Source organism: Benincasa hispida, chromosome 12, assembly GCF_027475165.1.
Source record: "Benincasa hispida cultivar pf3 chromosome 12, pf3_genome.v1.1, whole genome shotgun sequence".
Classification (NCBI taxonomy): domain Eukaryota; kingdom Viridiplantae; phylum Streptophyta; class Magnoliopsida; order Cucurbitales; family Cucurbitaceae; genus Benincasa; species Benincasa hispida.
The window spans coordinates 51,455,886-51,479,621 of NC_143489.1; the positions used below are offsets into that span (position 1 = coordinate 51,455,886).

At 33.9% G+C, this 23,736-nt stretch overlaps 1 protein-coding gene and 1 long non-coding RNA gene across 5 annotated transcripts; one reads left to right on the forward strand and one right to left on the reverse strand.

Annotated features, from left to right (window-relative positions):
• The first annotated feature begins 12,665 nt into the window (after positions 1-12,665).
• On the forward strand, positions 12,666-13,590 carry LOC150032052 (cytochrome P450 714C2-like). Its single transcript, XM_090308797.1, has 2 exons — positions 12,666-13,159; positions 13,238-13,590. Exons 1-2 carry the CDS (start codon positions 12,850-12,852, stop codon positions 13,483-13,485), a joined length of 558 nt encoding a protein of 185 aa, XP_090164923.1. The 5' UTR covers positions 12,666-12,849; the 3' UTR covers positions 13,486-13,590.
• A 4,946-nt stretch (positions 13,591-18,536) lies between these two features.
• On the reverse strand, positions 18,537-21,814 carry LOC150032053 (uncharacterized). 4 transcript variants are annotated; one of them, XR_016525629.1, is made up of 3 exons: positions 21,632-21,814; positions 19,154-21,506; positions 18,537-19,078 (listed from the first exon to the last, which is right to left on the reverse strand). It is a non-coding gene; the product is annotated as an uncharacterized LOC150032053 (long non-coding RNA). The 4 variants fall into 4 exon arrangements; XR_016525630.1 differs by lacking the exon at positions 21,632-21,814 and having other exon boundaries at positions 19,154-19,253; positions 21,431-21,598; XR_016525628.1 differs by lacking the exon at positions 21,632-21,814 and having other exon boundaries at positions 19,154-19,253; positions 19,346-21,598.
• Between the last annotated feature and the right edge of the window lie 1,922 nt (positions 21,815-23,736).

The window sequence follows — 23,736 nt, forward strand, 5'->3', positions numbered from 1 at the left end:
AAATAATATGCACCCTAGACGAGAAGAAAGAATCCATGAAGATAGAGATAGTGGAGTCAAGCTCAAAATTCCACCATTTTGTGGAACGTTGGATGCTAAGGCATATTTGGAATGGGAAAGGAAGATAGAACACGTGTTTGATTGCAACACATCAGTGAGAATAAGAAGATGAGACTTGTCATTGCCGAATTCACTAACCATGCGGAAAATTGGTATCAACATCTCAAATTCGAGAGAAGGAGGAAAGAAGAGGATCCCATTGAAACTTGGGAAGAACTTAAAGAAGCCATGAGAAAGAGGTATGTTCCAAAACATTATAAAAGAGATTTGAGAACTAAATTGCAAGTTTTGAGGCAAGGAATAAAAAGTGTAGCTGAATATTATCAAGAGATGGAAATTTTGATAAAAAGAGCAAATATTTGAGAAGAAGAAAAAGACACCATGTCTAGATTTCTTGGAGGTTTAAATCGAGAAATTGCTCATATCGTTGATATATATCCCACAACTATACTTGGAAGATATGTATCATTATGCAATCAAAATTGAAGTACAATTGAAAGAAGAAAAGGAACATTTTAAGAGGTATAATTCTAAAGCTAATACCTTTTCAAATTCTAATGTTTGGAACAATGATGGTTTTGTAAATAAGGGTGAAGAAAAAGGCAAGTTTGTGGCTCCTAAAAGAGTGGAAGCCGGAAGCACCTATACTAAAAAGAATGAAGCTTCAAAAGAGGAAAGAGAGAAATCTGGTTCCATTTAATGTTGGAAGTGCAAAGGATTTGGGCACATGAGCAAAGATTGTGTCAATAAAAAAGTCATGGTCATAAGAAATGGAATTATTGATTCAGAAGATGAATGTGATGAACAAGGTGGCAGCTTGAGCAAGGATCCGAAGCGTTTGATGATGAATACATTGAAGAAGGTAACTCTATATCCTTAGTTGCAAGAAGAATACTTAATGTGCAGATTAAGGAGGAGAAAGTTTAAGATCAAAGGGAGAAGTTATTTCACACAAGGTGCTTGATTGAAGGAACCCCATGTAGCTTGGTGATTGATAGTCGAAGTTACACAAATGTAGTAAGTAGTTTTCTTGTAAAAGGACTCCAGCTCACTACTCATCCACATCCAAAACCATATAAACTTCAATGGTTAACAAACAAAGGAGAATTGAAGGTAAACTCCCAAGTTCTTATTTTTTTACTTTGGGAAGATATAAGGATGAGGTTCTTTGCGATGTAGTACCTATGCATGTGGGTGATATGTTATTGGGCCGACCTTGGCAATATGATAGAAAAGTCACATATGATGGTTTGTTGAACAAGTACACATTTACTTTGAAGGGGAAGAAGTTTACTTTGCTTCCATTATCTCCATATGAAGTACAATGTGATCAAGTGAAATTAGAAAAGAAAAAAAAAAGAATTTGAGGATCAAGAGAGGAGAGAAGAAAGTAAGTTAAAGGAGAAGAACGAAAAAAAAAGAAGAGAAAAGTGAGGGGGCAAAAGGAGAGTGAAAACCAAGAGAGAAAAAAGAGTGATTTTGAGGAAAAAAGAAAGAGTGTGAGTTTGGTTATGAGAAAGGGGGAAGAAAGGAATATGTTTTCATTGGAAGCACCAAACTTTGTACTTATATGCAAAGGAATGTGTTTAGTAACTGAACCTAACTCTAATGGCTTTTAAATCTCTTTTACAGGAATTTAATGACATGTTTCCACATAAAGATGCACCTACGGGTCTACCTCCTTTAAGAGGAATTGAGCACAAAATTGACTTCATACCCGGGGCAACGCTTCCAAATATGGCAGCCTATAGGACCAATCCAATCGAGGCCAAGGAAATTCAAAGGCAAGTGGAAGAACTCATGGATAAAGGTTATGTTTGAGAAAGCATAAGTCCTTGTTCGGTTCCAGTCATTTTAGTGCCCAAGAAAGATGGAACATGGAGGATGTATGTTGATTTTCGAGCCATGAACAAAATAATGGTAAAGTATCAACATCCTATTCCTAGTTTGGATGAAATGCTAGATGAATTACATGATGAAAACTTGTTTTCAAAAATTGATCTTAAAAGTGATTACCATCAAATTCGAATGCATGTGAGAGATGAGTGGAAAACGGCTTTCAAAATAAAATTTGGTCTTTATGAGTGGCTTGTTATGCCATTTGGTCTTACCAATGTACCAAGTACTTTTATGAGGCTAATGAATCATGTTTTGAGAGAATACATTGGAAAATTTGTTGTGGTATACTTTGATGATATTCTTGTTTACTCTAAAAATGTGAATGAACATATGTTGCATGTCAAGAAAATTTTGCTTAAACTTAGAGAAGAAAAGCTTTATGTCAATTTCAAAAAGTGTAGTTTTTGGCTAGACCAAGTCAATTTCTTAGGATTCATTGTTGGAAAGGATGGGGTGAAAGTTGATGAAGAAAAGGTCAAGGCTATTCAAGAGTGACCAACACCCACCAATGCAACTGAGGTGAGATCTTTTCATGGTTTAGCTAGTTTTTATAGAAGGTTTAATAAGGATTTTAGTAGCATAGCCTCACCATTGAATGAACTTATTAAAAAGAATGTGAAATTTGAATGGAAAGAAAAGCAAGAAAATGCATTCAATGAGTTGAAAGATAAATTGACTAATGCACCTTGTTTTGCTTTACCTAACTTTGGCCAATCTTTTGAAATTGAATGTGATGCAAGTGGGATAGGGATTGGAGCTATTTTGATGCAAGAAAAGAGGCCAATCATTTTCTTTAGTGAGAAGCTAAATAGAGCACAACTTAGCTACCCCACATATGATAAGGAATTACATGCACTTGTAAGGGTTTTGCAAGTTTGGCAACATTACTTGTAGCGAAAAGAGTTTGTCATCCACACGGATCATGAAAGCTTGAAACACCTCAAAAGCCAAACAAAGTTGAACAATAGGCATGCTAAATGGGTAGAGTTTATTGGGACATTTCCATATGTCATTCATTACAAGAAAGGTAAGAATAATGTGGTGGCTGATGCATTATCAAGAAGGTATGCATTGTTTTCTTCCCTTAGTGCAAAAATTCTTGGTTTTAAACACATGATTGATCTGTATAAAGTAGAGACATCTGAATTTCATGATGTGTATATTCAATGTTTAGAAGGGAGAAACGTGCATGATTATATTGTGTTTGATGAAATGCTTTTTAGGAAAGGAAAACTTTGTATTCCTAAGTGTTCCATTCGAGAGTTGCTTGTGAAGGAAGCTCATGGAGGAGGATTAATGGGGCATTTTGGAGAATTTAAAACATATAACATGTTGGCTGAACATTTTTATTGGTTGAAAATGAGAAAGGATGTGAATAAAGTGTGCAAACAATGTTTCAAATGTAAGGAGACTAAGTCTAAGACACAATCACATGGTCTTTGCACACCTTTAGATGTTTCTAGTGAACCTTGGGTTGACATTAGCATAGATTTTGTTTTAGGACCACCAAAGACTAGGAGACATCATGATAGCATTTTTATGGTAGTTGATAGGTTTAATGAAATGACACATTTCATACCATGTAATAAAACAGATGATTCTACTAACATAGCTAATTTTTTCTTTAAGGAAGTGGTTAGATTGCATGGAATTTCTAAGACCATTGTTAGTGATAGAGATGTAATATTTTTAAGTCATTTTTAGAAAGTTTTGTGGGGTAAATTGGGAACTAAGCTTTTGTTTTCAACAACTTGTCACCCACAAACCGATGGGCAAACTGAGGTGGTTAATAGAACATTGGGAACTTTCCTTAGGTCATTGATGTCTAAAAATCTCAAGTCTTGGGAGGATACTCTACCTTTTGTAGAGTTTGCTTACAATAAAGCAGTACATAGCACCACTCATTGTTCACCTTTTGAGGTTGTGTATGGCTTTAATCCATTAACTCCATTAGATTTGTCACCCTTGCCACCTAATATGTTTACTAGTGATGCAACTATTTCAAGAGCAGAATACATAAAAAATTTGCATAAAGAAGTCAAAGAAAGGATTGAAAATAAGAATCGAAAGTTTGTCAATAGCAAGAACCAAAGGAAAAAGAAAATGATTTTTAAACCTGGTGATTGGGTTTGGGTTCATCTTTGAAAGGAAAAGTTTCCAGATCAAAGGATGTCTAAACTTCAACCAAGAGGAGATGGTCCATTTTAAGTGATAGAGTGGATAAATGATAATGCCTACAAATTGGATCTTCGAGGTGAGTACAACATAAGTTCTACTTTCAATGTGGCTGATTTGACTTCTTTTGATGTAGGGAATGAAGACCTTTATTTGAGGACAAATCATTTTAAATAAAGGGGGGATGATGTGAATTCAAATATTGAACCATTGCATGTGCCTAAAGGACCAATTACAAGAAGCAAGGCAAAGAAGATTCAAGAGGCATTCACACTGCATCTTAAAAAACTAACAAATTCACAAGAACCGACAAATAATTTTGAGACCAAAGTTTTATATAATGTTAGTTCAATGAGTCAAGAAGAGAATGGCATGAAGATGGCATGGGAAAAGTTTTATAGTTTGGAAGATGACACGGTGGTTAAAAAAAGTATGCAGATTTTGTGAAGAAAATGTTGTCAAGTGCGCATTGCATGGGGAAATGTGATGTCAAACCTTGTCAAACGTGTATATCTACTTTGTCGCCTTCTAGAGGAGATATTTAAGGTAATTTGAAGATTTTTTACATTCCTAGTTTTGCATTTTGACTTATAATTTAGTATGCAATTAAGTTTCAAGTTTCTAGGTGTTATTTTCTACAATTTGCAATTAATTGTATTTGAATGACTTTTGAGTTTCTTGGTCTATCCATGACCATTTGGCCTATACAATGGCTTGTAATGTTCTTCAAAACTCAGATTATCGATAGTAAAAATTTTGTGCTTATTCAACCCTTTGGTGTTGTATTTTTCTTTCAAATCTTTCTTTAGATTTGATATTTAAATCAATTCATTGGATTATTCTTGATCAAGCTAATTCTGGAATGAGTTGTCTTAGGATCTAAGAGTGACCATCATAGATTCTAAGTTCGATCTAAGTAGCTTTCTTTGTGAGTGTTTGCAAGGATCCTAGAAGGACCTTTAGCTTTGCATCCAACAAGCATTGCGGGCGCTTATCAATAAACCACGAGTTTTAGGACATACAATCATTACTGTAGCAATAGTGTACTATTTATACAAGGATTAACCCTAAAGAGAAATAGGAAAAAAAATAATAATGCTCTATACACATGGCATTAAATGAATGATTTGGACAAAAAAAAAATACACAATTTAACCATTTGGACCATTGCTGGAGGAAAGACCCATTTGATGATTACATGGTATTTGTGCTTAATGATTTGGCCTGGTGATTTCCTTTACATCCTTTACATCCCCCTTCAAATGAAGGTGTAAGGAACCTATCCCAAATTTGGATCTAAGGTAGGAAAATTGGGAATGAGACAAAGGTTTTATGAGGCAGTCAACCACTTGATCGGCTGAAGGTATGTAGTGAATTTCAAGATCACCTTGTTTGTCGTGGACGAAATGCACGTCAATTTCAATATGCTTAGTGCGAACGGGAAACACTGGATTGGTGGCCAAGGCACTAGCACTCATATTGTTGCACAATATAATCAATGTTAATTGTTATTAATACGCAGTTCATGAAGCAACTGCATAAGCCAAGTGATTTTAGCGAAGCATGAGTCAAGGCTCGATTTTTTGATTATGCTCGATCGAGCTACAACGGTTTGCTTCTTTGAAGACCAGAACACTAGAGCATTTCCCAAGTAAACGCAATAAGCCACAACATATTTTCTAGCATCAGTATTTGATGCCCGTTCGACATCAGCATAGGCACAAATGTGAAGATCATCAGAGTATGGGATTAATAAACCCATAATTTTTTGTGCCACTAAGGTAATGAAGGACCCATTGCACCCCCTATCAATGGACATCAGATGGTTGCTTTAGAAATTGACTAAGATGGTTAACAACGTAGGCAATGTCAAGACGTGTGATAATCAAGTGCTGCAAAGCCCCAATTTTTCTTCGATAGATAAAAGGATCAAATAAAGGAGTACCATCAGATAGAGAAAAATGATTTCCAATTGCAGAGGGGGTGTGTGTCGATTTTAGGGAAGTCAAGTTGAGCTTCGTAAGTAAATAATTGATGTACTTGGCTTGACTTAGTAATAGTCTAGAATTAGTACGAGAGACTTGGATGCCCAAAAAATAACTCAGCAGCCCAAGGTCTTTCAAAGCAAACTACTTGTCCAGAGTAGTAATAAAATTTTTATTAGCCAAGAACAATTACCAGTAATGACCACATCATGAACATGTACGAGCAGAACAACAATGTTGGCAACTTAATTATAGATAAATAAGGAAGTATTAGTCTGACTGTTAACAAAATCCCATAAAGTTAAAGTAGATCGTAATGTGTTGTCCCAAGCAAGTGGTGCTTGTTTCAAATCGTGTATGGCCTTTTTCAGTTTGCAAATGTAATGAGGAAAGTTAGGATTCACGTATTCGGGAGGTTGAGCCATGTATATGTTGGGGTTGATGCCCTAAATCTCGTAGGGTTCTATAGTTTGTAAACACTTGTATGAACAAACATTCTGTGATTTATAATATATGATATTTTATTCACATTGTCTATGAAATATTTGATATTTTTGTTGCATTAACCACAAACCAATAAACTAAGATCCATGGTTATCGTTGTAACTTAAACATGTATATGGAGACATACAAGTAGATCATGTGATAACCTAAATGGTCTGTAGTATATGAATAAGGCTGGATACCTTATCCTAGTGACACTACAAGTATGACCCGCTTTGTAGGTGTTACAGATGTTGTAAAGTGTTACAAATGATCTGATCCTGATCATTCATGTATTAGACATGCGAGCAGTGATATTCTATACAAAGGAGTTTATATATGACCGGACCACGAAATGCTTAGTCTCATTATATAACGCCATTCATAATTGAGACTTTCATTTCATTAGGATGACCATAGGTAATATGACCTTAATCTTGAGTGAATTATGAACCTTTGCCTATGAGGGCGGTCCTTTGATTTGCATGGGTGAGAGTGGCCAGATCGCCAACTCAACGAGCCTACCATTTTGGGGATTCGCCTGATTGGAGAGCTGGGAACTCAGCTATATAAGATGAAATTCACTTCTTCCCTAAAGTAAGAGTACGTAGATAAAGTGCTCCCTCAAGGGTTGATTCTAGGTCTTGAATAATGTGGCGCCACACCCTCTCTTGGCCTGAGAGGGGTTTTAATCATAGTGGAACTATGATCTATTGTTCATTAGAGGGATCGGTGGTACTTAAGAAGTTAGATATAACTACAGGAGCAAAACGGTAATTTGGCCTAGTTGTACTTATGAGTAATTTGTGAAGGGTCATCATACTGTTGATTTTTTATATCCAATGGACACAGAAATATATCTGTAGTGCGAAGAGTGTAGCTGTCGGTCTTTAGTGGAGTGTCTGACAGTTAACGGATGGTGGATAATGTGATTAAAGAGTTTAATAAGTTATTCACGTATTGTTGGAGCTTCAAGCTACAGGTCCATAAGGTCCTATTAGTAGCTCAATGGATTTAACTTGAGAATCAGTTTTTGGGTTAATTATAAATGTTCAAATTAATAAGAGGGAATTTGATTATATATGATATAATTAATTTAATTCAATTATATATGATATAATTGATATGTTAAATTTGATACATTATTGTTATGATTGGAGAAACAAATATTTGAATATGATTCAAATATATTTTCTATGAATAAGATTCATAGTTATTAAATTTAATATAAATATGATTTATATTAAATGTCATAAAATAGAGAAAAAGAACTATTTGATAATTAAATTCTTTTTCTCAATAACCACCCTTAGTGGGTAGTTATTTAGTTTTATGAAAAATTTGGGATAAAAATGAAATTTGATTTCAAATCTCAAAAGAACTGACGTTTTTAGTAATCGAGTGAGAAAGTCTTAATATACGATCACATGAGAGACTATACGATCGAGTGCCTTGTCTATGCGATAGACTTCATCGTCTACACAATTGTGTTGTTGTTTACACGATCGTCTTCCTCCTCCACACCAAACCTTCCCTCTAACCAAAATAAGCTAGAGCCCACCACTCTTGGATTCTCATACCGAGAATACCAAGGTAACCTAGTGGTAGTGTCTGGTTGTTGCTTGTTGTTTTTCGAGGGTGTTCGAGTTGTTCACTGTGTTCGTGAACAAATTTGATTGGGGATTTACTTGAAGAAGGATTATTCAAAGGTATACTCTCTTATCCTTTGTTTTTATTTCAGAAGCATGTTGTAATTTAAGTTTTGTGCATAGTCTATTTTGTATGACTGTAAATGTATGAGTTCATTCACAATGAAATTTGGACAATTCGCTTCCGCTCAAAGGTCCTCTGTAATCAGGGTTTCTTCAGTACAGATATTCGTTTAATTTACCATTGAGAAAGGCATTATTGAAGTCTAATTGTCAAAATTCCCAATTATTTGTAACAACAAGGGTTAATAATACACGTATAGTGGATGCTTAAACAACAGGGCTAAATATTTTGAAGAAGTCGATGTCAAGGTTTTTATGAAAGCCCTTGGCAGAAAGCCTGGTTTTATGCCTTTGAATAGAGCCATCAGAGTTATGCTTGATTTGTAATTCCCATTTCAACTATGCGTCGGTTTTTTCTTCTGACCCGCCCATTTTGAGTTGAAGTGTAAGGGTATAAGAATCGGGACTTAATACCTAGAGTAGAACACATTTGATGTATTTTCTTGTACACACCACCATTGTCCGACTAGAAGGCCTTAACAATTGTACCAAATTGATTCTTGACCATTGTGATGAAGTGATTAAAAGCGACCATAGTATTACTCTTTAACTTCAAAGGATATATCCATACAAATCTACTAAAGTCATCAAAAAATGCACATAGTAACGGTACCCTTTTGTGGACATAAGAGGAGCAGGACCCCATAAATCAAAATATACTAAACCAAACGGTGCTAATGCATGAGATAAAGAGACTGAATAAGGGTGAGCATGAGATTTTCGATACTTACAAGCTTCACAAAAATAAAAAGCTTCATTAGATTTCACTGGCAGATTACACCTTTTAACTACATAATTCAAAATTTTTAGAGATGGGTGTCCAACTCTCCTATGTAAAATATTCTTGAACACATTAACATTCATCTACTATTCTAAACAACAGCAGAGGAAGCCATTATTTTACTATTCGACTTCAAGAAACTCTTGATCTTGAAGCACTTCTAGTGGCTCTTGTTATTCCAACCTTGTATAATCCATCATTAAGCTCCCCTTTCAACATCACCTTGCCCATATGTGTATCCTTAACAAGACAATGACTGTCGTAAAGTTTAAGAAACACTTTGTTATCTTGAGCCAATTTAGATACACTTATCAATTTTTTTGTTATTTCCGAAACACATAACATGTTTTTCAGATTCAATAGACCATTATAAGAGGTTAGAGAGCATGAACCAATGTAAGAAATAGGTAAGACAATACCATTACCAATAGTAGCCTTTTCATTGCCTCCATATTTTGTAGCATGAGTCATATTATGGAGGTTTGAGATGACATGGTAAGAAGCTCCACTGTCTGCATACCAGCTGAGACCAACCACCACTTCAACTGACAATGAATGGATTAGTGCTTTGTGTTGTTAAGAAAGCTTGGTTTGCTTGTTGAGCTGGTACGTTTGGTCAACCATTTTGTGCTTGAAAGTTCATATTTGGGGAGAATTTTCTGTTATACAGTTGATAACAGATCATTGCAGTGTGTCATTTTTTGTGATACACTTGACAAGTGGGTCGGCTATTCCCACCATTCCAACTACCACTGTGAAGGGTCATCGTACTCATGATTGGTTATATCCGATGGACACAAAAATATATCTGTGGTAAGAAGAGTTCAATTGTTGATCTTTAGTGGAATGCCTGACAATTAACGGATGGTGGATCTCATGGCTAAAGAGTTTAGTCAGCTATTCACGTACCGTTGAAACTTCGAGCCACAGGTCCATTAGGTCCCTTGGGTAGCTTGGATAAAGTCGAGAATCAGTATTTAGGTTAATTTGAAAGGTTCAAATTGACAAGAGGAAGTTCGATTATATATTATATAATTGAACTAATTAATTATATATGATATAATTGGCAAATGTATGAGATACATTATTTTGGAGGAAATTAGATATAAATATGATTTATATCAAAAAGAGGAGAAAATATTATAGTAGATATGTGATATCAAACTATAGGATATAAATATAATATGATTATATTTATTTATTAATTAATTGGTTAATTATAAGATAATTATGCCAAATTTCACGTTTGGACGTGGGTTGGTGGGCAACGTCGGTTATTGTAACCGATGAGTTAAAATGAAAAGAGTTTTCATTTTTTAATCACCCGGAGTTCAATCGTCCAGAGAATTCGGAAGCGCGCGTTGGTGAAAGTAAATGATCGCTCGAGAGACTATACGATAGCTCTTCTCCACCTAAACGATCGTCCACCTCGTGCTAAACGATCGCACGCTATTTCCTACACGATCGGATAGCTTGTCTAAACTATCATATAGTGTGTCGATTTTACTAAACGATCATGTACTTTTTTTTTCTAAACGATCGTTCAATAAATTCTACATGATCGTGTAGCTCCTCCTAAACGATAAGCATTTCTGTTATGCGATAGCGAATTTTTCCCTCTCACTTGCTTATTGCCTACACGATTTGTGTTTCCTCCTTCCTCTACCAAATTCACCAAAGCCCACCCTTTGGGTTTTCACTCCGAGAATACTCGGGGATCTTTAGTGGTGGTGTCATCCCCGTTGCGATCGTTAGTTCACGGTTGTTCATGCTGCTGCAGTCGACACTTCTGTCAGGCGTTGGTAGATCACTTGGAGGGTTCCGCTGCGTTGGAGTTCCAAAGATTGAAGATTTTCTTCAACTGGTATAGAACTATGTCCCTTTGTTAATATCTTGTTCTTAACATGCCATTAATTAGAGTTTATTTGCATAATTGTATGTGTTGAATGTATAATGTTGTATTTCGATTACGGTGAGATCGGAGCGATCCGAACACGCTCATGAAACTCTTAAATATGAGATCCTTCACCCTTGTTCATGACCATTCCCTTTGTTCCCATTATTCTGATAAAGAGGTCGATTTTTGGTAAAGTTTTGTTGCTGTCTATTTCCTCCATTTTTGAATCCACTACTTGTGGTAAAATTTCCAGATGTGGAGTTTACAAGAGAAGTTGTTTTGTGAGTGTTCTATACATCAAGACGTTTTTCAAAGCTTAATAGCTTAACTGTAGGTCAGACCATTTGATATTTATCTTTCCCTAGATCGGTGCTACCACCGGATTGTATTCTTCATTGAGTCCGATCAAGACTTGAGAGACCAGAGAACGAGTTGGAACAGGCTTCTGGCCAATTCTAAGTTATCTGCGTGAAAAGACATAAAGCAAAGATAGTCAATCACTCTCATAGATCCTTTGTTGGTAGATTGAAATACCTGACAAATGTAGTCTTCTTCAGCTCAAGATTGGAGCCCAAACAACTCCTGAATGGCATCCCAAAGACTCTTCGCATTCTTATGACCCATGACTTGTGTTGCAACCTCAGCTGTCATGGAGTTATGCAACCATCCCAAAAGAAGTTGATCATTAGTAAACCAAGAATCATACTGAGCATTTATTGTAACGGGTGAACTCGTGGTGGAGCTCGAAGCCTCTAAAGTAGTGGTTTCAAAAGCAGCAACTTGTTGTGTTGCACCTTGCATAGAGGTTTGCGTTTCTAGGCTGATCAGTTGGACGAATTTGGGTGACAAGCCTTTTCTCTAGTCAAAGTGCCCCCCTAAGTGATAGCTCCTTATGATGGGGAAAGCCAAGTTTTTCCATAACAAAAAGTTGTTTCTATCTAACTTAATGATTGTAATCTAGTTCAAGAGTTAATCAACGAATGGCTATAGAAGGTGAGGTTGTTGAATTAACCATTCACATTTGTAGCAAAGGAGGCACTGGCCATAACTCTGGTACTAATAAAAAGGTAGTAAAAGATATATCGATATGTTTAAAAAAACCAAGAAAAGGAAGATAAAAGTTGTCGTCTCAACAAAAGAGGAATTTGTGATAATTTTCTCTCAGTATCATTACCGTAGCAATAGTGTACTATTTCTACAAGAATTTTTAAAAGAACAAAATAAATAAAAAATAAATAAAAAAAACTTGGGTGCTCTTTTGGTGGCACCTATCTTGATCTATCTCAAGAGATTACCCAATAAAATTATGACACATGATAAATAATCTTTTTTATTTTATTTAATATTTTTTCTTTGGGTATAAAAAAGGGTTGCACATGATTAGGTACAACCTAATTATTACCCAAATAATAATGCTATATACACATGGCATTAAATGAATGATTTGGACAAAAAGCAAATTACACAATTTAACCATTTTGACCATTGCCGAAGGATCTGACTTGGTTTACATCCTTTACAATTATGTCATTCTACTTTCTAATTTCTTTAGTACGTTGTTTGTTTTCTTTCAATAATAAATACAAAAACACAAAAACATCCATCCGAACTTCATGCAGCGGATCTCTCCTTTAAAAAAAAAGAAAAAAAATGTTGAATTTCAGCCTCAACTATTTCTAAGAGTTACGTGGCATTAAAAAAGAGTGAAATCCATCAGCCAAGCACATATTTATAATATAATACTAAATCAAAATTCAAAGTAACAATCGAGTGAAAGAGAGCAATATCAGAATCGATATGGAATCAGAGCTCGGAGCAGGATCAACAATGGCGGTGATGGTACTCTCTCCGACTGCGCTTCTTCTCTTCTTAATTTCTCTTCATCTGTTTGAATCATTGTTATGGAAACCGGAAAGACTAAGATCGAAGCTCCGTAAACAAGGAATCGACGGTCCCTCACCTTCTTCTTCTCTCTTCGGAAACCTCTCTGAAATCAAGAACATCCGAGCCCTGACTTCACAGACGAAGAACACAGAAGACGATTCGATAACACATAATTGGACTTCGAATCTCTTCCCGCATTTGGAGCTGTGGCGGAATCGATACGGTAATCGATTTTGAAATTCCTTTCGACCCTTCATTCAGATTTTGATTGATTGATTGATTGATTGTTTGGGGATTTTAGGGCGGAACTTTGTGTATTCAAGCGGGACGATTCAGATATTGTGCATAACGGAAATGGAGACGGTGAAGGAAATGAGTCTGTCAACGTCTTTGAGTTTGGGGAAGCCTGATCACTTGTCGAAGGATCGTGGGCCGTTATTGGGCCTGGGGATTTTGGCTTCAAGTGGCCCAATTTGGGTTCACCAAAGGAAGATCATTGCTCCTCAACTATATCTTGATAAAGTTAAGGTAATATATCAATTCTTGTAAATTTTCCAATAGCTTGATTTGAACTTGGTATGACTTGGACAAGTTTTAGGAGCATTTTTCGGAATGGTTTTGAAATAGTTAAAATCACTATTATCTTGGTCAAAATTACTCTCAAACATGTTTTTGATAATTTAAAATTAGTTTCATATGTTTCAAAATCGAAACGATTTGAATGGTTAAAAGCGCATTTGGGAGTGAATTTTGAGATCGTTAGAATCACCTTTATCATGTTCAATATCAATTTAATGTTTGATTTTATACTTTTTAAACACAGTTTTCATGAAAATAGAATTTTAATTAGTAAAAGCCCTTGTTTCAAAATGATTTTGAAGTCATAAAGATGATTTTATCCATTTTAAAGTCACTCTTAAGTATGCTTATATCCAAACAACTTTGCCCATAATTTGTCTTTGGGTTTTAAGCTTAGTTTCAAAATCAGCTAACATTAGAATTCACTCAATATTGAATGTCCATGATAATAAGGAACAAGATTGAAATCCAATGTGATAAAATGATTATAATTCAATTAACATGTAGAATGTATTAGTGATCAAGAGTTCCATGGTTCAAATCTCTCAGTCTTACTAGATGTGGAGTAGCATTTTTCATATCGTTCATGTGCCTTGTAATAATTTATGTTTGGTATTCATGTAAGTCCGCATCTTACTTGTCACTTTGTCTATAAATATTGGCATTTGTGGATCTCAAAATAATGCACATTGGTGAGAAATCCATTTCAAAATTCCATTAATTTTCAATTATCCAATTTTTTTAATTTTAGTTATTCTATGATTTTAGTTATTTTATTTTATATTTTATTTATTTATTATTATTATATAAATATAATTATATTATATTTTCTCCATATTCTATTTTCATATTTAATACACATTAAATTTCTAATATAAATATAATATTTTGTAATAGTGTTCATGACAGGCCTTACAAAATTAGAATTCGTAGCCCTTGACATTAATGACAATAATTATTTGTCATGGGTGCTAGATGCTGAAATTCACCTAAATTTTATGAACTTGGGAGAAACAATTAAAGAAGGAAATACGGCATTCAGTCACGACAAAGCAAAAACCATGATTTTCCTTTGTCATCATCTCCATAAGGGATTAAAAATGGAATATAATATAATAAAAGATCCTTGTATCTTGTGAAATTTTTTGAAAGAAAGGTATTATCATCAAAAGATAGTTATTCTTCCTAAAACCCGTTATGAGTAGATGCATTTGAAACTACAAGATTTTAAATCAATAAGTGATTACAATTCCGCATGATTTAAAATCAGTTCAAATTGTTGTTATGCGGACAAAAAATTACTAATATTGATATGTTAGAGAAGACATTTTCTACATTTCATGTCTCGAATATGCTCCTGCAGTAGCAATATTGAGAGAAAGGTTTTAAACAATATTCTGAACTAATTTCATGTCTTCTCGTGGCCGAACAAAATAACGAGTTATTGATGAAGAACCACGAATCTCGACCAACTGGAACAACACCATTCACTGAAGTGAATGTTGTGAATGTTAATAATCGTGGTTGAGGTCGTGGTTGAGGTCATAATTCTTGTAGAGGAAGAAATAATTATTATTTTCGTGGTGGTCGTTCTAATCATTTAAACTTCAAATGAACCACGTAAAATGATGATCACAAAGGAAAAACTCCAAAAGATAAGAGTTCAAAGAGTGTTGAAAATAAATGCTTCCAATGCGGAATGATTAGACATTGGTCATGTACTTCTCATACGTCAAGACAATTAGTTGACCTTTATCAAGCTTCCTTGAAAGAAAAAGAGAAAAATATGGAAACAAATTTTGCATACCAGGATAGTGACATATTTGACCCATCCCACATGACAAATTTAGATGTGGCGGACTTCTTTGATTCTTCTGAAGAGAAGATTGACATAGTTGGTTGAACATCAAGTGTTTCTTTTGACTTTCAGAATATCTAGACTTGATGTTGTTGTTTTCTTTTATCTATTTTCATTTATTTTTAGTAACTTTTGTATATTTTAAGTGTTGTTTTTTTTTTTTATTGTAATTATTTTCTTTCAATGAAGAAACGTGGATCATTTTCATATGTTGAGTATTTAAAAAATGAGCAAAGAAGATCTATGTCTGGAAGACAGTGCAACTACAAACATAATACTTACAAATAAAAAATATTTTTTCAAATTGACAATGTTGAAAGAAAAAGGAAATATAATATTAGGTTCTGCAAACTTGATCAAAGGTTTTGAAAAAGCAAATATTATATTGCCTAGAGGAATAAAATTTACAATTGACAATGCATTGTTCTCTAGTCAATCAAAGAGAAACCTTCTGAGTTTTAAAGACATACGTTGCAATGGCTATCATATTGGGACTGATCGTAAGAATAATGTGGAATATCCATATATTATCTCCACTATCTCAAATGAAAAATGTATATTGGAAAAATTGTTTGTTTTATCTTCTGAATTGTATTATACTCATATACGAGTAATTGAAACATATGCAACAATGAAGCTGAAATTCATGAATTTAGATATATTTGCTATTTGGCATGATAGATTAGATCATCCAGGGTCTATAATGATGAGAGGAATTGTTGAGAATTCAATTGGACACCTATTGAAGAGCTTAAAGATTCTTCAATCTAATGAGTTGTCATGTGATGCTTGCTCTTAAGACAAATTAATAATTAGACCATCACCAGCTAAACCGGGAACTGAATCACCTGCATTTTTAGAACGGATTCATGGTGATATGTGTGGATCTATTAACCCACCAAGTAGACCATTTAAATATTTCATGGTATTAATAAATGCATCCAGTAGATGTTACACGTGTGCCTATTATCAAGTCGAAATTTTGTATTTGCAAGTTTACTTGCTCAAGTAATTAAGTTAAGTGCACAATTTTCTGATTATATAATTAAGATCATTCGTCTGGATAATGTTGGTGAATTTACATCTCAAGCTTTTGATAATTATTATATGCCAATTGGAATAAGTGTTGAACATCCTATAGCTCATATTCATACACAAAATGGTTTAGCAGAATCATTCATAAAATGTTTGCAATTAATTGCATAACCACTTGTGAGAGCTAAACTTCCTTCATCTATATGGGGACATGCTATTTTGCATGCAGCGTCACTTATATACATTAGATCAATAGCTTATCATAAGTACTCATCATTACAATTAGCTTATGGTCATGAAAATTTTTGGATGTGCAGTATATGTTCCAATTGCTCTGCCACAACGCACTAAGATTGGTCCTAAAAGGAGGTTAGGAATATATATGGGATATGATTCACCATCGATTATTATCTCTTGAACCCCTGACGGGTGATGTATTATTTTAATGAGATAAATTTTCCAACATTAGGGGGAGGAATTAAGAAATTGGAAAAATAAATTACATGGAATGCATCATTATTGTCTCATTTAGATCCTCATACTAATCAATGTGAATTTGAAGTTCAGAAAACAATTCATTTGCAAATTATAACAAATCAATTACTAGATGCATTTATAGATGCAAAGAAAGTAACTAACCAGCTGCAAATGTTCCACAAATATTAATATCCTAACACAACAAGTTATCACTAATGAGTCTGGAACATGCCAGAAGCGTGGTAGACCAGTGGGTTCCAAAAATAAAAATCCTCGAAAACAAAAAATAATTAATAGTAAAAAAGACTTAGTTGGGGATGTAAATACCCATAAAGAAATCTCGACATGACTAGTGAGGAAAGTGAAATACATAAAGATAACAATGAGATTTCAATAAACTATGTCATGATAGGAAAAAGATGGAATCGAACTAATGTAGTTATTGACAACAATTTTGCGTATAATGTTGCTCTTGATATTATGTCTGAAAATGAGGATTCTAAACCAAAATCTGTTGAAGAATGTCAGAAAAGATTAGCTTCAGTGGAAAGAAGTAATCGAGGCAGAATTAAACTCACTTTCACTACAAGAAATAACGAATATGATAGCTAACGAAAAAAAAGCTATAATAGACATTTTATAGCCTTTTTTGAAGGTCCTGATAGCCCATGTTTAAAAGTCAAGAACTTTTTATAACATTTTTGCATGGCTATATCAGATGCTATAATAGAGTAAGAAGATATAGCATATATGCCTTGCTATGAAAACATTTTATAGCTTTAGTTATTAAGGTTACCTTTAATGTATAATAGCTTATTCTTAATGCTATCTTTACCTTACAATAACCTTTTTTCGTGCTATCTTTGACATATAATAACTTTTTATAATGTTATCTTTAACATAAAATAACCTTTTCTTAATGCTATTATATATATATATAGCTTTAGTTTTATGTTATAACGAACTTATACATTGAAATTTCGTAATCCATCTACATTAAAGGTGCTTATTTTTTAGCTAAATACATACATAAAATACTTGATAATGCATCAAATACCATAGCTTCCTTTCATATTTAAAATTTTATAATTAATTTGTACATTACAAAATAAAAAATTATCCAACAATAAAAGTATACCAAATATAATTTGTAATTATATAAGTTCACAAAATACAAAATTTACAAGCTTGCAAGATTTGACATCATGAAATTGAGCTTCTATATTTGAGTCAAACTGGATCAAGATTATGGATAAAGATCTTGAAAATTTTGAGTTTGATGAAGTGAAAGTGGGGTCATGAGTTGATTTGAGTCAAACAATAGGAACAAATTTGGTGATGAAGTTGTTCTTTGAGGTGAAATCAACATTGGAATCTACAAGGTTTCATCATAAGCAATACAACCTATAATTAAGAAAGCTATTAAAAGGCTTTCATCACAAGCAATACAACATGTAATAATCACTTCAAGTTTCATTCAATATGCAATCTTCTAAATCTCAATGTTCCTCTAGTTGTTATAGAAGATCTAAACTAGCCTAAGACACATTCATTGTATTCCGTTGTTATAGAGATGTTCAAGCATTATACATATCACAGTTTAAAGTTGCAATGGTCCTTAAAAATTCAATTGCTTTTTGGCATCATTGTACATAACTAATATGGTAAAATTGAATGTCAGAAGATTCCCACAACTTTGTTTATCTTCCTTCTAAACCAATAGATCTCATTTCTACCAACCAAACACTTGCATGTCATTTTCAAGCAAATAAAACTAGCTCCTGTGTAAATTTAAGTACAAGCATGTCTATTCCCACGCTTTCCATTCCTCTGCTAAACTATTGTTAACAATACTCCACAAAACTTAAACCAAGAATTCCCTTAAAGTAGATGACTTAGAATATACTGAGAATCATTGTGTTGATCAACATCCATGAATACAGTTCAATATATTTTAGATGTCTTATTGGTTTAGATGACTTAGATGGTTTATTGGTTTAATCAGTTATTCTTAAGATTAGAGACTGTACTGTAGCTAACCTTAAATTTAGCATTCATAATAAATAGATATGAGAAGAGGAACAAAATGTTAGAAGAAACAGAATTCACCACCATTTTACTTTTCACGCTAAAAAAGCCATCAGCATCAGTGACAACAATTGGCTTTGATGCTCCAACGGCCATGATAGCTCTCTGACATAGTGCGGAATAATCAACACAAAGCACAAAGAAACAAAGGGACCAGAAAAAAATCCATTGCTTACTTACGTATAAGTAGCCTAACTCCCATTATTCACTTGGCCAGGAGGAAGTATAGCATCAAACCAGTCCACTCCAAACATGCCCAGATTGGAAACAGTAAAGGTTCCTACAGGCAGTATAATTCAATTTCACTCTGCTTCATAGGTTAATTCAATTTCCTCCTAAAAAATTTAAACAAGAGGCAAATCAGCAACTAACGTTTGCAATGATCAATTGGTTAGAAGCACATTTGTTGGATTGGATATCCAATCTATGCTTTCTTCATAGGTTTGCCAAGGAAGATGTTTTTGGGTTTTAGGTCCCACCGGAAGATTTTGAGTTTTTCCTTTCATACGTGTTGGAAATGGCAGGACCTCAGAACGATGAACAATAAACGGTCATCGTATGAGATCAAGCAAAGAGCAAAACCTGAAAAATAGAAATTCGTTATAGGCTGAGTCGTGGAGCTCGCTCTCTTTAAGACGTTTCGCGGCTCTGCCCAAGTGTGCAAGTAGATCTGAAAATTTCCACGTCGTCCCATGATAAAATAGCCAAAAGAAACCCGATCAGAAATGCACCGTTACCGACCGGAACACAAACCCTTTCTAAACCCACTGCTTGGAAAACTAAAATGGAAGAGGAGAGGAAAAATGAAATGAAGTGGAAAAATGAAGTCTTTGAACTACTGAAGGCCACACCTTTTATAGGTCTTCAGCGTGGAACGGTAAGGAGCGAAAAATGTTGTGAGCCTTAGAATGTACGTGCGAACGGGAGGACCTTTTCCTCTTTTTTTTTTCCAGTTAAAAGAAAAATAATAATGTTTTTTTATTAAAAATTAAACCAATGTGGGTTCAGTGGACGTCCCACACACGCGCTGGCGCCACCGTCCGAATATGGTCTATCTCCTCACTCCCTCCAAAACATGGGTACCCCTTGGAGCCCAAACCCAAAACTCAATATTGGAGTACATAAGGGAGGCTTCCAATACCAAATTTTTTAATGTAGAATTCTCCAACCAAAAGGTTAGTTCCCTCTTGTTTCGAAAGTTAAATTTTCACCCAACAATAGGTTTGGCAAGGAAGAAGAAGATGACAAGTTCTCATCCTTAAACAGAGACAAATCAAAGACATTTTCTGTCTATAAGAATAACTTAAGCAGCAACAACAAATTTTGCTAGAGATTGACATCAATTTGGAAGGAAAATGAAAAAATCAAAGTGGGAAAAGGTAAAAAGTGAACATTTGAATAGAAACACTAAGGGCACAAAGAATGGAAGAGTAATTTTTTATCACATGGTCCATAATTGTTTATCTTCCTTTTAAATGAATAAAGTATAATAATAAAAAACATATAACATAAATTTTGCAATACAATGATAGTATGAGGCTTAAAAGTTCAAAGAGATGTTCACTACTCCTTCTAACAATTGAGTTCTTTATTAATCTCTTGAACTTTCTCTTGAACTTGAGTTTTTTACTCCTTAAAATCAAACTCTTCAACAATCAAGCCCAAGGGTCCCTAAAATAGAAATATACCTTATACTTAATTCCTTCCTATATTATCTTAAAGGTCTAGCATCCATAGCATGTTTGAACATCAAGAAAGAAATTGGTCCAATTCTTTAATGATGAGTTCACAAATTAATTTATTTTTGTAAAAATAAATTATAAAAAAAGATGATATATGAACATAGTAAAGCCATAATGGTTTTAACAAACTAAAAGAAATATGAACAATAAATACACTTTTACTATGTCTTACAGATCAAGAGAAATATCACGATCATCTTAAAAAGAATCACATAAAGAAGAACAATTATCAAATATCAATCACTTCTTTCATGTACTTCCATATACTCGAGCCTCTTCTTAAAAAACAAAAGAGATAATAAAGAGGAAGGAAATGTAGAACCACTCAACTTTTAACTTTAACGACTCAACTCACTCAATTCTTTAAAAATTAAATTTGGACTAAACCTAAAAGTTAAGTCACCCTTATGTCTAACTTAAGATGAAGAAAAAACAATGAGATGTTTTGTCCATTCTTGTTATTTAACCCTCATAAGTTAGTACTAAGTACTCGACAGCCTACTAACATAATATGAGTCTTAATTTTTTGTGCAAAACTCGCAATATCAAGAAAAACTTAATATAAATAGTTCTTACAATCGAAAAACTTCAAAAGGCAAAGCATTTAATAGAAATCAAACGATACCCATAAGAGAAGCAACAAAGGCAAAGCATTTTCTTAAAGAAAAAGGTAAATAAACTAAAGGAATTTTAGTATGAATTTAATTACACATACCTGCTTATGGTTCCAGTTGCCATTGATTTGAATCTTCATTTATTTTCGATCCAGAATTGGAGGCTTCCATTCGAAGCTGTACAAGTGGAATAATTTCACAATGAAGCGATGAATTTGAAAACTATGAACAAAATTAGAGATATAATAGAAGAGAACAATAGAAAAAGACAGAGATATTGAGAGAGAGAATGTATTACTTACACTTTCTTATTCTTATTCAATTTGCATTCGCACAATTCAGTCGACCATGAACGTGATTAGGTTTTAATGGTACCAAGGTCCCATCATATACGATTTGCTTAACTAGACATAGAAATCTAGTTAATAGAAGCCATTAGTCATTAATGAATCTAATTGGGTGCAACCTAAATTAGAAACTCCCACAAAGGGGAAGAGAGAGAGAAAGACTTTCTTTTGTACCTCTTTTAGGGTTTGAAAGTGTAGAATTGAACCTGAGTCAAAGTCAAAATCGTAGATACAAGAAATTGTGGAAGTGGAAAAACCTACTAGCAAAAGTAATATACATTAGTTTTACTAATAGATTGCAGTAATAACATGAACCTACATATCTATAGACACATTTCTTAAATTTTGGCTATGAACCAAAGAAAATTCTTCCAGTGGAAATAAATAAATAAATAAAAGAGAGTGAAATATTTAAACTTGTCAAGTTGAAAGAAAAACTGAATACTTCAATGAAATGCTAGCCAAGTACTGCTACTGCCTATTACATGGAGAGATTATGTGTGAGATAACAATAACTCTCTTATTAAGCATTCTAGCCAAATCTTGAGTCAAACTCCCACCAAAGCCTCAAGCACTTACTTATTACAAATCTAGCCATGGGGTCAAGCTCATGTTAAATGAAGAACCAAAATACAAACATGCATAATAACAATAAACATATAAATAAGAAGATTAAAACTGACAAGTATTAGGTGTCAGGAGGAGATGAATAATTTGTTTGCCTATTCTAATACTCAAGCATTGGACTATTATTTAAGAATTTTGATGATTTTTGTGATTAGGTATCCAAATACCAGCAAATATAAAATACCAGTTAGAATGCCTTGAATTTGTTTGTTAGCACTTCGAACAACCAAGTACGGGGGTCTCGCTGATCGATTATGATCCTAGGGTTTAGAGTAGTGCGCTATATAAACTATCTAACCCTAGAGGTGTCGTTTGATGTAATTTTCTGAAAACATTCTCCCTAATAATTCTGTTCTCCCTCTGCCCATGGATGTAGCTAATACACCGTTAGTGAACCACGTATATCTGTGTGTCGATTTTCTCTATCTCTACGTTCCTTTTTGTGTTCTTTAATTGTCGATTTCATAACAATACCCGAGAAGATAATCAAAACAGGGGAAACAACCATCCCTGATTTACATATTCACAATATAACAAGAGCAAAATAATATCTCATCACCATAACAAAGAAACAACAGAAAAAGAAATAAGAAAATAGCAAAGATAATCCAGCAAATTCTAAACTGTTGATTCTCTCTCTCACTAAGTTTTAACCCCCCCAAATAGTCAGCATAACCCTACCTAAACCCTCCTCATTCAGCCTTGGTTACCACTATCAAATTAACTAACTTCACATCCCTCCTCCACCTGTTCATGTGAAATATCTTTCTTACAAATCCTCTTATATGTATGATACATTGGAGGTCTTATAATATATTGATGGATCATGGAAATTTGGGGCCAAGAAGATGGAATTGGTTCATGGATTCAAAGTTTGGTCCAAGGAAATATTTGAGAACTAAAGGATAGAGAGTTGCATTTCCTTATCAATTATCAATCTATATTGAAGAAAAGTCTCACCTCATAGTTCACAAGACTTGGAATGAAAGATAATTTCTTTCCAAATTACAGTTCTACTATATGCAAAATCTTTACCCTAGAGTAGGCTAAACATAAATGGTCCAGAAGATTAAACCATGACATTAGTAATTCAGGAAGGGGAAAAAAAGCCAGAAAATAAAACTAACAACAAACTGAAAAAATAATAAATAACCTTAGCCTGCTTGCTTCAAGAACTCAGCTATAACCCTGCTATGGCAATCCTCACAAACAGCCAATGGAACTATTACACTCAATCTAACCTGAACAGAACATGGATTAAATAAGCAAATAGAAACTAATAAAAAGCAAAGAGAAGAGAAAAAAGGGCACAACACTTGTTACGTGGAAAACCCTAGTACAGGGAGAAAAACCCACAGTGCAGAGAACTTTTATTATAATAATATGATATAGAGTAATGCCCAGAGGCTATAGTTTAAATAGAAAAAGATTGA

Excerpts from the sequence above, each read along its gene's own strand:
- LOC150032052 (XM_090308797.1), top strand. The coding sequence starts at position 12,850 with ATGGAATCAGAGCTCGGAGCAGGATCAACAATGGCGGTGATGGTACTC. Across the intron at positions 13,160-13,237 it reads GCTGTGGCGGAATCGATACG|GGCGGAACTTTGTGTATTCA; the intron begins GTAATCGATTTT and ends TGGGGATTTTAG.